The sequence below is a fragment of the Primulina tabacum genome, chromosome 4 (assembly GCF_025594145.1).
Source record: "Primulina tabacum isolate GXHZ01 chromosome 4, ASM2559414v2, whole genome shotgun sequence".
Lineage (NCBI taxonomy): Eukaryota > Viridiplantae > Streptophyta > Magnoliopsida > Lamiales > Gesneriaceae > Primulina > Primulina tabacum.
In genome coordinates, this window is record NC_134553.1 from 35,912,863 (window position 1) to 35,928,268 (window position 15,406).

Genomic DNA, 15,406 nt, shown 5'->3' on the forward strand with positions numbered 1-15,406 from the left:
TGAAAAATAACAAGCTTGAGAGGGATAATATTTATTAGATGGAAATAATAAATTCATGGATAATTACCTTTACGAGGCATGCAAAGAAGCAAGGACATTACGAGAAGACGTCAGACGCTACACCACCTATCAACAGGAATCAGAATGGCAGCACGAGATCACCAAACGAGAGTTGAACAAAGCGCAAGATAGGATTTTTACACTCCAGATTCGGGATGACAGTCGTCTCAAAACATAATGATGCCTCGAAGAACAAATCAAAGAGCACAAAGTCAATGAAAACGTAAGCCAATCCACAATTCAAGAGCTGCAAGCGGAAGTGGAGACTCTGACGAATCAAAACGCTCTATCGGAACAACAAATCAATCAACTTCAAGATGATATGATCGATAAGGACGATCTCATGGGCGAACTTGAGGAAAACCAATGAGGAAATCCTATGGAAGAAGAAAATGACGAAGCTGTAGGGGATGGTGAAGTGATAGACGAGTAGAATGATTCCTAGGATAAGAATCGATTGTATTTAGGTCAATTAGGGTAATCATTTTAATATTGAAAGACTGATTGTATGCATTTACAAAAATCAATGAAAATATTTATTTTCTTGTGCATTATTACAAACAAATTAATAAAATATATGTTTATAGGAAATGGCAGGAAGACCACCCAGAAACAACCGTAACCCCCATGGTGTCAACCGAAACGAAAACGAAAACCCACCATCACCACCGAGGGTGAATCTCAGTCGAGAGACATGATGGCAATAGCTACTATTGTAGCCGCCACACTGCAAGGAATTGTGAACCCAACTGCCAATGCCATCCAGCCACCGCCAGAACCACAACCGCGTGGCATCAAGTATCACTATGAATCCCTCCAAAGGAATCGAGTCCCAACTTTTGATGGGAATCCTTATCCAGAAGTCAGTCATAACTGGCTTAAGAATGTTGAAACCCGACTCCATTTGCTAGAAATACGTGAAGAGCTCAAGGTTGAAGTAGTAACACCATTTCTGGAAGATCGGGCCCGCAAGTGGTGGGAAACGGTGTCACCATCTTTGGCTGAGGTAGAGCAGATCCAATGGCAAACCTTCAGGAGAGAATTTTTGATGCAATATTACCCAACATAATTTTTTCTGCAAAAGTTGAGCGAGTTTGAAAACTTTAAACAAACATCGGACATGACAGTGATGGAGTACACCTCAAGATTCAATGATCTTGGAACCTATGTTCCAACCATCATGTCAGATGAAACCTTGAAAATGCACCGTTTCAAGAAAGGGTTGAACAGCCGAATCGAATATGCTTTGGCTGTATTCAGGCCAAACAATTTTGCAGACTTAATGGGCGCGACAATGAGTGAGAAAACTGATATCAAACATCGAGAAGAAGAGAACAAGAACAAGAGACCTTTTTCAAGTCAGTCTGCTCCAGGTGGCCCAAAATTCAAGCGGCCAAATCAATCAAGTGATCCCTCAAAGGGAACTTTTAACAATGCTGTCCACAAGGAAGGGAAGTGATGTGTTACTTGTCGGCAGAATCACATCGGGGAATGTAATAGGAAAATGGGTGCTTGTTTCAAATGTGTAAAGGTGGGTCATCGGATTAAAGATTGTCCTGAGAACAAAGATAAAGGGACTGGACCCAGTAAACCAAATGAAAACAAGACTAACGCTCGGGTATATGTCATAACCAACGAAGAAGCTGATAACCTCAACGATGTGGTGGCTGGTACGGTTTTACGAAATGAATTGCCTGCTTATGCATTGCTTGATTGTGGTGCTATGCACTCATTTGTGTCTAGAAGATTTGCTAAAAAGCTGAAACTTGAGCATGAAACTCTTAGTGAACCGTTAAAAGTTGCAACACCTTCTAGAAAAACTATTGAGACCCATAAGGTATATCGGAACTGTACAATTTGCATCGGTAAACAAAACTTTGAGGCAGAATTGATTCAACTCAATATGATTGAGTTCGACATTATTCTCGGAATGGACTAGTTATCTAAACACCATGCCAGGGTAGACTGCCAAAAGAAAAATGTTAAACTTCAGGCTGCGACTAAAAAAGAAATAATATACCATGGAAATTCCAAGGAACGAAAATCTATGCTATCTGCCTCACAAACCTGGAAGGCCATAAAATGCGGTGAGGAAATCTACCTAGCAATGATCAGCGAAGTCAGAGAAGAAACTACTCCAAAGTTGGAAGAAATTCTAGTCGTCCAAGAATGTCCAGATGTTTTCCCCGAGGATTTACCGGGTGCGATACCCGATAGAGAAGTGGAGTTTGAAATCAATTTGGTCCCTGGTGCTGCACCAATTTCAAAGGCACTATACTGAATGGCTGCAGCCAAAATAAAATAGTTAAAGGAGAAACTGCAGAAGTTATTGGATAATAAACAAATCCGACCAAGTACATCCCCGTGGGGAGCCCCAGTCCTGTTTGTAAAGAAAAAAGGAAGGAAGCATGAGGCTATGCATTGATTATAGAGAGTTAAACAAAATCACAATAAAGAATAAATACATGTTCCCAAGAATATATGATCTTTTCGATCGGCTAAAAGGAGCCATAGTATTCTCAAAACTCGATCTATGATCAGATTACCATCAACTGAAAGTCAAAGCAGTGGATATCCCTAAAACAACTTTTAGGACAAGATATGGGCACTACGAATTCACGGCAATGCCTTTTGGTCTAACAAATCCTCATGCAGCATTCATGGACCTTATGAATCGGGTATTCAAGTCATACCTTGATATATTTGTGGTAGTTTTCATAGATGATATCCTTGTATACTCGCCAAGCGAGGGAGACCATCGAGAACACCTGCGTCTCACCTTGCAGACATTGCGAGAAATGGAACTTTATGCCAAATTCAAGAAGTGTGAATTTTGGCTAAAAAGTGTTGCATTCTTAGGACATATAATCTCTGAATTAGGGGTATCATTAGACTCTAAGAAAGTAGAGGCAATCAAATACTGGCCTTGACCAAAGAGTGTAACTGAAATAAGAAGTTTTATGGGCTTAGCTGGCTACTATAGAAAATTTGTGGAAGGATTTTCTTCGATAGCCATTCTTCTCACCAAAATCACATAGAAGAATTCAAAATTCATTTGGAATGAAGCATGTGAGAAGAGTTTTGAAACCCTGAAGACCAAACTCGCATCTACAACAGTACTAGTTCTTCCCGAGGATGGTATGAACTTCACAATATATAGTGACGCTTCAAAGGGAGGATTAGGGTGTGTGCTTATGCAGGAAGGTCTGGTAATTGCCTATGCATCAAGGCAATTAAACCTTATGAGCAAAATTACCCAACTCACGATCTTGAGTTAGTGGCAATCGTATTTGCGCTAAAGATCTGGAGACATTACCTTTATGGGGTAAGATGCGAAGTATTTACTGATCACGAGAGCCTCAAATACATATTCATCCAAAAAGAACTAAACATGAGGCAAAGAAGGTGGATTGAACTTTTGAAAGATTATGATTTATCAATCAATTACCATCCGGATAAGGTAAATAAAATAGCATATGCTTTGAGTCGGATGAACATTGGGAAAGTAAGCTTATCTTCTCTATCAGCACAACCATGCCTTAGAGAATCGATCAAATTAAAACAAAGCCATTATCCCTCCATCACAAAGATTAAAGAACAAATTCAAGAAGGAAAGACCCCAGAATTTCAGATCGATAAGAGCTGTGTTCTCTGGGTGAAAGGACGGCCGTGTGTTCCAGACATCGATGGGATTCAGGAAGAAGTAATGGCCGAAGCTCATAAATCAAAATTTTCAGTCCATCCCGGAAGCACCAAGATGTACCGAGATCTGAAAAATAATTACTGGTGGAATGGAATGAAGAAAGACGTAGATGTCTTTGTTTCCAAGTGCTTAATCTGTCAACAAGTCAAGGCGGAATATCAACGGCCTTGAGGACTCCTACAACCATTAGAAATACCAAAGTGGAAATGGTATTACATCTCTATTGACTTCGTAGTAGGGCTACCAAAATCAAGGCAAGTTCACGATGGGATTTGGGTAATCATTGACAGACTAACCAAATCGGCACATTTCATACCGGTTGGAATGAATTAAAACTCGGATAAATTAGCCACACTGTACATGGACAACATAGTAAGATTACACGGAGTTCCGGCGAGTATATTGTCTGACAGAGATCCAAGATTCGTATCACGATTTTGGAAAAGTTTCCAAAAGGCTATGAGGACCAAAGTCACCCTCAGCACGACCTATCATCCACAGGCTGATGGCCAAACGAAAAGAACAATTCAAACCCTCGAAGACATGTTGAGGGCTTGTGCTCTGGATTTTCATGGAAATTGGAATGAACATTTATCCCTGATAGAGTTTGCTTATAATAACAATTATCACAACATTATTGAAATGGCTCTATATGAGGCACTGCATGGTCGAAAGTTTAGATCACCTCTGTATTGGGATGAAGTGGGAGAAAAGGCTATCACTGGACCTGAGCTTGTTCAAGTAACTGTTGACAAAGTCGCCATAATCAGAAAAAGACTCAAGACAACTCATGATAGACAAAAAAGTTGGGCTGATTTAAAGCGAAGACTGTTGGAATAGGAGGTCGGTGAAAAATCTTATGTAAAAGTCTAACCTATGAAAGACTGGTTCGGTTCAGAAAATTCGGAAAGCTAAATCCAAGATATGTAGGACCATTCGAGATACTGGATAAAGTGGAAAGCCTAGCTTACCGACTAGCTTTGCCACCAGATATGTCCAGAATTCACAACGTTTTTCACATATCACAACTAAGGAAATATATCCCAGACGCAAGTCATGTCCTTAAAGTTGCACCGCTGATGATTGAAGGACACTTGAACGAAGAGCTGAAATATAGAAAGTTCCCTATTCAAATACTGGACACCAAAGAACAAGTACTGAGACATCGAACAATCTCGTATGTAAAAGTACAGTGGTCAAATCATACCGAACAGGAAGCAACTTGGGAACTAGAATAAAGGATGCGCACCCAATATCCTCAGAACTCGGATTTTCCGAAGAGAATCATCTAACATGGCTCGAGGAAGTAGCTCAAAAGCTCAAAGATTAACTCAACGGGAAGCAATGCTATAAGAAACTTCACCAATCGAAGAGTCGTCATCAGAAAAGTAAACCCCCAGCTCATGAACTAAATCTTTTAGCTCAAAGAAGCTCAACTTATCTTTTCCTAAAAGAACCAAAAAGGGAGCTAAAGATGAGCTAAGGGAAACGACAAATTTATTATGTAAGAAATGACCCTTGAGTTGATCAATGTGAACCTTGATGCTTGGATAGCCTTGACTACATTGAAGGCCTTTCTTGGGCACCAATTTGGGCGGCCATGAGTTAGGAGAAAAGCCACCATTCACCTATAAATATGGCATGCAATGCTGAAGGAAATGTACCAAAAATCCCTCTAAAAAAGCCCTCAAAATTTCGGTCCTCACCCTCACCAAAAAGCTCTCGACCGCCGCTATGAAAGGGAGAAGAAGGGAAGCTCGTGCCGACATTCTCGTGCTAGAATTGTCAATATTATTTTCGTGAAGTCCTGTCCAAGTTCGACCATCACCAGTCTGAATTTCAGCTTCCACCTCTGAGTTTCGGCAAATTTCGAAGTAGACATTCGAATTTCAGTAAAGTGGATTTTTGTTACATATTTTTCTTGTATTTTAAACTTTGCATAAAAATAACATGACATGCTTGTATGTGTGTCCTTATTTTTGAAAATCAGTATTTATGTAATTTAAAATTTTGATCGATGTACGTTATGTTCTTTTCGATTTCGATATTCTTTGACTCCGCTGAATTCCTTTCAAACTTCTGATAATTTCTGTTCGATAAATCTGAACTCTATAATAAACTGTTACAAATCGAATTAGATATGGAACGATAATTGTAATTATGTCTAGCCTTCATCAGTGGGTATAAAACTTTGTTCTGTCCTCACCCCTTAGAGGACTAACATATTGGGGACAATTTGACCATAGAAATGCGATGAGTAATAGTGTTGTGTTTGTTTCTGATTTGCTTCTGATTTGTTTCTGAATTGCTCTGAATCGTCTGATAATCTCTGTCTCATATTTGATTCGGTTCTGTTATAATAAGTCAAAAGTAATAAATTTTGAAAGTTTGTTAAAGAAATGCTTTAAAGATTAAGTTCTATATGTATCTTTGGAAATCGATCGACCCCCGCTTACTGAATGTTTCCCAAAACACTCACCCCTCACAACTTTCAGATAAGATGAAGAGAAAATGAATGAGGAGGACCAAGAAGCTTTCTGGGGATGGTGATCGATTGACAAGATCAAGAATCAAGATTTTTACCTTCTCTTTTGTCTAGTTTCCTCAAACTCTAATGTAATTTTTATTCTGTTGTCATTGTAAAGACAATCTTTTAGTATATGAAAAAGACTGGTTTTTGACCATTTGTTACGAGGCTTAATTGTTTTCAAATAATTGTTAAAAAATACTGGATGTCACCGATGCCTCGGTTTCGGGGCGTGACAATGTGTATGCTATTTTCTCCGAATTTATAACAATTTTCCCAGCCAATCTGAAAATTAGTGTTCGGTTAGCTTGTTTTAATAACAATAATTTAATTACATGACGAATCATAAATACTGATATGGAAATAGAATAAACGTTAACGACTATTTTAAAATATTTTGTAAGATGTAAAATATGGACTTTTGGTTTTACGAATTGCCTCCCACTATTTTTGACATTTTCACCACCCTCTGATGACAAACGGGAAATCCAATTTTCTTAGTGAGTACGCAAGGCCCAATTGCAAAATTATGATCTCGAATAATATCAGCCAATCATAGATTCCAAAAGGTAGAACCGATTTGCAACTCCTTGCAACCCTTACGTAATTTTGCCTCACGTTTGAGGAGGCTCCAATAATATGATCCCCTTTCTCTTCACATGTCGAGCCCAGCCCATCAATGTTGAACCTTAATGGACGGTCGCTATGAGATCCCCCAATAATATGAGCCAAAGTCATGTGAGTTCCACGTAGTTCTCATCAAATATGTCAGTGAGAGTCATAGCTTTCCGGCGTCCAGGACCTCCCCAATAATATTAGCTAGACACTGACCGCAGTTAGCGTTCATCATGCAATCACCGTTGATGGAAGGCAATGAATTATTAAACTTTCTTTTAATTATCCTTTTAATGGGCTTGATTTAAATTTTGGATCTCATCGAAAATGAGGGATTTTAGTTTTAAAAATTTGTCTCATCATTAATTTTAAAACTCGTGCCATGATTGTTTGTATGATTGCCGGATTCATGCAATTCTTGTTATTATATTAATAATAACGCACATACAGATTATTTATAAAATATCACATACATCATAAATAATAAAAGATGATCGATAACCGAGAACTAATTGATCCATACGAACCACATATGGATCCATGTCAATAACCTAGGTAAATGCAGGGATGCAAATGCAATATTACATAAGCTTCCAATATTTTACATGTCTTCGATCTTCAAAACTCCTTTTGAGGATCGGGCCCACAGTCTTCAAATCTTGATCTCCAATTAATTCTAATATTTACATTAAATATCCATGGCACATTGGGATACAAATTTAGGAGTGGGAACGTACCATAAACCAGGACCACTTTTAATTATCAAATAATCAAAAATTACAACACGTAAAATATCCTAACATACACTTAGCACATTGGTCATGCCTCTCGAACATCCTTTTAACATATAATATCATATATTATATAAATTCGATAATATCACAAATTATCAATAAATCGTGTATCTCGTAAATTATCACTAACCTCCATAATTATCAAATTAAATAAACACTTTTATTTAATTTCAAATAATTTAAATTTCTTGTAAAACACTTTTTACCACAAATAATTAAAATCATATTTCAATTATTTATTTTGTAAGAAATTGATTTTATCAAAATTATTTTAGGGGTAAAATCGTCCATATTTTCATAAAATATCGATTCAATCCAAAATTTTGAAAAATCAGAAAATCCTCCATGTGCCAGAACAATTCAAGCCCATAACCTAGCACGGTGCACGAGACGTTCCAGGGAACCTGCCCATGCCGCCCGCTGCCCAATCCGATCGACTTGTGGCGGGCGCGGAGGGCGCATGCCAGCGCGCGGTAGCGCATGCGCACACGTTGCGCGCGCGCGCTGCGCACAACGCCACACGAACGCTACGCGCACGAGTTACGGGCAGATCCAAAAAAATATTTATTTTATTTTTTCAAAAATATATTTTAGGGGTGTTTTTCCTAAAATTCTTACGCGGTTAGAAATAATAAACTCAACATAACTTAATTAAAACACATGATTGAGAATTACCGGCTCTGATACCACTGTTGGGACATCGTATTCTCGCACCAAAGATGCCGAGGAATTTTAAAAATTTTGTTCTTGGGCGTCGTGTGTTTAGAAACATTCATAGGGTGTTTAAAATTATACATTTGCGTTTTCAACACTGGACTCCAAACTATTCAGGTGTTTAGGCGGATATAACCCTTCTTGTAATTTCCTACGAACTGCTATTCAGATTTGGTCGCCTAATTAGGACCACGATCGAAAGCAATGTTCCTCACTTGGATTACATTAGAAATCACAAACGATTTGTGCGTTGAGACTGTAGCCGTCGAATTTCCAAAATCCGGAGACGAGCTACGCGGCGACGGAAGATAAAAAGTGGCCTAAATTTTCACCAAAAATTCTTTCTTGGCCGAGAGCTTTTTGAAGTGGGGGGAGTTTTCTTTTTGTTAATCTCTTTTTTATTTATTTTAAATCAACAATTAATCAACAATTATTGATTCATAATAAATATTAAGCAAATGAAATTTGTTTTTTGCCATTATTTTTTCCCACTTTCCTTATGGTGACCATGAGTAGCCCTTTCAATTGGGGAAGGAATTTTGTGAATTTTTATATGCAATATTATGTTTAAAACTTGCCTTTTATTTTGACCCCATATGGTGTATATATAAAGGTTGACTTCTAATCTAATTAGGAGTCCCTCTCCCACAAAGAATCCATCTTTTCATTATATTTAATTCACATAATATTAATATAATATATTAATCAACTTTTGATAATACATGATATATTAATATCATAATACACATATTTTATATCATCATATAAAATATATACATGTATATGTACATTAAATTAAATAACCATTATTTAATTTTTAAATTAACTCATTGGTTAATTTAATTCCAGACTCTTTTAGAACTTTTATGTGAATCTGTACATGTTAGTAGTCACTACTACTAGTACAATCATTTAATCAGTAAATTTTCAATTCACTAAATAAATTATTCTGATCTCATTATAACCCCGATCGACGATCCGAGAGATTCGATGTAACAAGGATACAATTCTTGTTCATATAATGAAAAATGAAAATTTCGAAGATCAAAATTTTCACTTACCATATTGGGCAGCTGCCAGTTTTAGTAAACTCCTTCACAAAACAAACAGTTTCACTCTTCTTCCTTATTTAGCAATCATGCTAACTTCCATCCTATGGAATCAGCTTATTGTTGCGTATTTTCTTGATTGCTCGCAAGCGCACGACGTCAAGTTATAGTAAAATGTATTTCTGAGTACAAGTGTCGATCTCACGAGGAATGTGTATATAAATGTATATAGTACTTGTAATTAAAATAGTCTAGACTTTATTTAAAAAAATCAATTAAAAGATTTGTTCACAAGAATAGCTATATTGAAAATGGATTAAATAAAATATAACACCAAACATTTTAGCAAATAACAATGGAATAAAAGATCTAGAGGTCCGATTTCACTCAACTATCCACCATGTGTAATTTCTTGTAGCTATTTTGTAAAACTCCTTCTTATTCAATAGCCAAGAATCCTATAATTATCTACTTCCTCTCCCGAGTGTTAGTAGATTTTAGTTATCTAAAATTTGATTGCAATGTTCCCATCAACAATCTACAAATAAATAACACATCAAGCACTAGATTCTCTATAAGCTTCAATAGCATTATAGGCTCTCCCAAACTCTATAAATACCATTGATGTATTTTTTTCTTTTTCTTGTTTATAATTTCCTCTTCCGAGTGATAAATTGTAAACATATAAATCATTCAAATTATGGCCAATAAATTGAAAGCATTAAGATTGAAATAATACAAAAGAACAAGATGAAGAACTTAAATAGCTTAGTTCATAGATTCCAACACATGATTTCTAGTTTTGTTCCATCATTTCTCTAGAAATAAAAATTAGTTCATAATAACACAAGTAAAACAACAAAACATGGTTCTAAAACAAGACATATCAAATGAAAAATAAAAGAAAGAAGAACTTAGAACAAGAGTTTGAAGTGCTGATTCCGTCCCCGGATTTGTGCAAAAGATTTCTCAAGAACTAGATGAACTTGAGTCTTCAATCATTTAGCAGCAGCCTTCCCTCTTTCTTTGGCTTCTCCATACCCTAGATGGTAACAAAATGATGTATTTTAAGTCCTAGACAAGCCTCAATCCGCAGCACACCATTATCTTGGACTTCAATGCGCAGCACACCAAGTTACAGATTTTTCGGATTCTATCGTGCAGGGACCGCGGGTGCGGTGCAGAACCTACCGCGGGTGCGGTGTTGCTTTTGGTGTGCAAACGCAGGTGCGATACTCCTTTTAGCGCGGGTGCACTGTCTTACCGCGGGTGCGGTGCTACATATACCGCGGGTGCGGTGTAGCTGCTGTATTTTTCTTATCTTTGGCACTTTCCAATTCAACACTTTAATACTCCACACTCTCATTCTAAGCTTTTAAACTATAAAACAAAAATAAAAACAAATCACATAAAAACTGCTCAAGAATCACAGAATTCCAAGTTAAAAACAAGTAATAAAAGTACAATAAATTGCACTTATCAAACTCCCCCAAACTTAGGATTTTGCTAGTCCCGAGCAAAATAAAAACACACAAACAAATAAGTCATTAAATATTTTTAAAAGAACTTGGCCTCAAGATAATTTAACTAACTCTTCATGCATTCACAAGTCAAATCAATCAAACTAATTTTTCATCCGGATATAATAATGCAATCGATTAATTTTCTTAACTTCCAATCTATTCAACTCATGTTTCAAAACATTCTCAATCGATTTCAATTTTTACAAACACAAATCAAGAGGTCTTTTCCGGTAAAAATTGGGTTCAACGATATATTCAAGCAAGAAAGGAGTACCCAATAAGTATTTGATGCAATGAGGTGTGTGTAAAATTGATCAAGATTCGTACTCAATGTAAGTGTTTATCGATTATCCATAGGCTTGATCTTCCCCATCACTCTCCACTAGTATATTGGACAACTATGACTTGGTCAATAGGATTTGCAATGCTTGTAATGTTAGGCCTTGGATCATGGCTACAAATAAAGATTAGGAGTTCAAATAAGGGAGTAAGTTGAATTTTATCTCTTTTGCAAACTCCACTTTTTCTTTTATCTCCATTTTTTATTCATTTCTTCTCTTTTTCTCCCATTTTTCTCCAACTTCTTCAATGAAACATCATTTATTTTTCTTTTCTTTTGTAGGAGAATTTCAATTTCTTTGATCCTTTGAATTCTTACTCCCTTGAGAAGGTAGGAAATTAATGTTTAAGATATTGAATGGGGTGGTAAATGTGGGATATTTGAAAGGATATCGAATGGGGGTTTTTAACACATATTCACGTGTGCCATTCGAATTCATATAAGCTACAAAGAGGTGACAAATGATAAATTATTTTTATTTGGTGGCTTGAAAGGCTCAATCGATCCAAAAAATCACCTAAATCATAGTTTGTCCGTATTTCGCCTCGAGTGTTGTTTGGATAGTTCTAGACAAAATCTCAATTCACCAACACAAAGTAGAATCTAATCATCGTAAAAAAATGGTGTCTCAATGCATCAACCAAATACATATATATTCAAAAGAAAAGTGCTTGGCTTCCAAGAAATTTCAAGAACACGATTCTTTTTTCATATAGGCTCAAGAGGGCTTCAAATGAATATTTATGAACAATATAAATATGTCCAAATAAAATCAAAGATTGCCTCAATCATATATGTGTTTGCAAAAATTTATTTCAATATCAAATGAAAATCGCAGAGTTGTTTAGAATTTATAAGTCTCAAATTTATCAAATCTCATGATTGTTCTCTAAATTTTTCAAATTGATTGATGATCATGAATGAAATACATGACATTTCTTCCAATACACAAATTTTGTTCATCATTGGCCATTTCAAAAATTTTCATGACTATGACACTACAAACACAAGCAAATATATCTCAGACACTACAAACACACAAGCAAATATATCTCCCCCAAACTTAAATATGTGCATCGCCCTCGATGTAAATGATCGTGAAAGTTAGGGAATACACATACCTCGGGCAATGACCGTCAGTGGTCATCGCCATCCTCATCGTCTGCTCCTTCTTGTGGTGGGTGATACTCAGGTGGATCATATGTGGGTAGCCATTGCGGAGGTTGTGGAAATGGATTACCAGATGTGGAAGCTGATGGAAATTGTTGAGCCAAGACAGATGTGAAATCCATCATATAATCCATGAATGTATCGGTCCTAAACCGAAACGCGTCCATGTCTTGGCATTGTTGGCGCATTTTCTCTTCCAAATAAGTTAATCTATCTCGCACATTTCTTCGTTGCGGTTGTGTTCGTTGTTGTTGGGCCTGAGCATGGTCACGTCTTTCAGCAGCTCTTCGGTTGAATTCTCTTTGAGCTTCACGTGTATCTTGTTGATCAGATGTCAGTGACCTATGTGGTTGGATTACCACAATGGCATTTTTTGGTTTCAACAATTCTTCGTTTGCTGCCCAAGTCACTCCCGCATAATGGCATAAGTCTGTGATAAGAGAAGGGTGGAGGAGTCCACTAGGAGAGTTACCTTTAGCATAATCTACCATTGAGTTCTGAAGAAATTGACCTAAATCAATCGTCTTTCCTGTTAAGATGCAAAACGTCAGGATTGCCCTCTCCTTGGTGACAGTAGTAGTATGCTCAGTAGGCTTAATCCTAGCCGAAATGAAGGAATACCAATCCTTCGCAACATTTGTCAAATCAGATTTGGCCAGGCTTAAATGCACATCTTCTCTCATCCGCCATTCCGCTCCCTCGATGCAAATAGTCTGAAGAATATTATTATAATCAACTTCTTCGGTCCGATATTCTTCATATTCATCATGCATGATTGGAGGGATACCATACATTGTGTTGATGGTATGAGCATCAAAAGCTACAATCTTGCCTCGCACCAAAATTTTCTAGTGATCATGCTTAACCTTAAGGTTAGCATAAAATTCTCTTACCAATGAAATAACCGCATCTGGTGGTGGCTTGCCAAACTCCTCCCAATGTCTAGCAGTAAGAATGAATCTGATTTCAGTTCGTGGGAAGCTCAAGTCAAAGCCCCTCTCTTTCACAATGCTCTTGTTTAGAATTTTAGCATAATTCTCCTCCGCTTTCTCATCCCAAAACTTGTGTGCATCATAATTTGAAGACGAGGATGCACCCTTTGATTGTTTTTTTCTTGGAGGCATTTTGTCGAACACTTTCAACTCACCAAATTCCCCTTCAATCTAATTCACAAAACTAGATGATTCTTTCACGCCCTCAAACTTGTTAACCACAATAACTACACCTCAACAACATACCCACCAATTCAATCAACAATATCAAGAATGTACTCCACTAAATTTCAATTTTCTTCCATAGCCAATAACACCAATAATTTCGAATTTCAAAGCAAATGTACTATGGATTTGCTCACCTTGAGTGTAGAAATGTTTCTTGGAAGAACAAAATCGAAGCTCCAAATAATAGTGAAGATGGAGTGAAGATGGAGATTGAGTGTTGGTTTTGTGGAATGAAGATGGAGATTGAGTGTAGAATTTTCGAGCCCCCTTTCAAACCCTAGGTTTGGTGTTGGTTTTGTGGAATGAAGATGGAGATTGAGTGGAATGAGTGAAGTTATATAGGTGTGGAGTGGAAAATTTTTGCTTGGAAAAATAAAATTTGAGTGTGGAATGTGTTCTTGAGAAAGATTTTCGAAGTGAATGAGAAATTTGGGAGAAATGTTCTTCGGTTATGTCCAATTACTGCCCCTTTCTGAATTTAAAATGATCGACAGCGGGTGCGGTCAAGAACATACCGCGGGTGCGCTGCTACTGGAATTTTTTAATTTCTCGATCTTCAGCGACCGTGGGTGCGGTGTTTATTGTACCGCGGGTGCGCTGTTTCTACTGGAATTTTTTTTTGTTTTCCAACCCTCTGATACCGCGGGTGCGCTGCTACTAACTTACCGCGGCTGCGGTGTGGGTTCTGGAATGTCAGCGCGGGTGCACTAACAAAATGACCGCGGGTGCGCTTGGGTTACTGGAATTTTTCTATTTTTGCTTCAACATCCACCGCGGGTGAGCTAACAAGATTACCGCGGGTGCGGTAAGCTCTCGGCCAATCCAATGCAGGTGCGCTCCTGACACTACCGCGGGTGCGGTCTAGCTACTGGAATTTTTAAATTTTCGATTCAACAACTACTGCGGGTCCGCATATTTCCAGTGCGGGTGCACTCTTTGAAATTGTTTTCTCCTCCAATTTTTAGTCCTGAAAAACAACTGAAATTCATAAGATTTGGGAAGATACAAGAACACACTATACCAAAAATACACAACCTAAAATAAGAATACAAGAATAAAAAAAACAAAACCGAAAACGAAATGCAATAGAGAAACAAAAATTTGGGTTGCCTCCCAATAAGCGCTTGGTTTAACGTCTTCAGCCCGACTATACCAATTTTGTTCATGGTGGTTCGCTCAACCCAATGATGTCGATATTCCTTACTTCGGTCCCATAGTAAGGCTTAATCCGCTGTCCATTCACCTTGAAAGTTCTTCCATCATTACACTTTAGCTCAATAGCCCCATGAGGATATACTGTTTCCACAACAAATGGCCCTGACCAACGCGACTTCAAATTACCAGGAAACAACTTCAGACGAGAATTGAATAATAATACTTGTTGCCCCGGTTTGAGCTCCCTTCGAACAATGATTTTGTCATGCCACTTCTTAGTCTGCTCTTTGTAGATCTTGGCATCTCATATGCGTCATTTCGGAATTCTTCCATTTCATTTAGTTGCAATTTTCTGACATCGCCATATGCTTTTAAGTCAAAGTTCAACTTCTTAATTGCCCAGAATGCTCGGTGCTCCAACTCAAGTGGCAAGTGACATGCTTTTCCAAATACGAGCCTATAGGGAGACATCCCAATAGGTGTTTTGAATGCGGTTCGGTATGTCCATAGTGCACCATCCAACTTGAGTGCCCAAT

At 37.5% G+C, this 15,406-nt stretch overlaps 1 protein-coding gene across 1 annotated transcript; it reads left to right on the top strand.

Moving 5' to 3' along the window:
• The first annotated feature begins 1,564 nt into the window (after window positions 1-1,564).
• On the top strand, window positions 1,565-2,341 carry LOC142541959 (uncharacterized). Its single transcript, XM_075648404.1, has 2 exons — window positions 1,565-1,897; window positions 2,000-2,341. Exons 1-2 carry the CDS (start codon window positions 1,565-1,567, stop codon window positions 2,339-2,341), a joined length of 675 nt encoding a protein of 224 aa, XP_075504519.1.
• The last annotated feature ends 13,065 nt before the right edge of the window (window positions 2,342-15,406 follow it).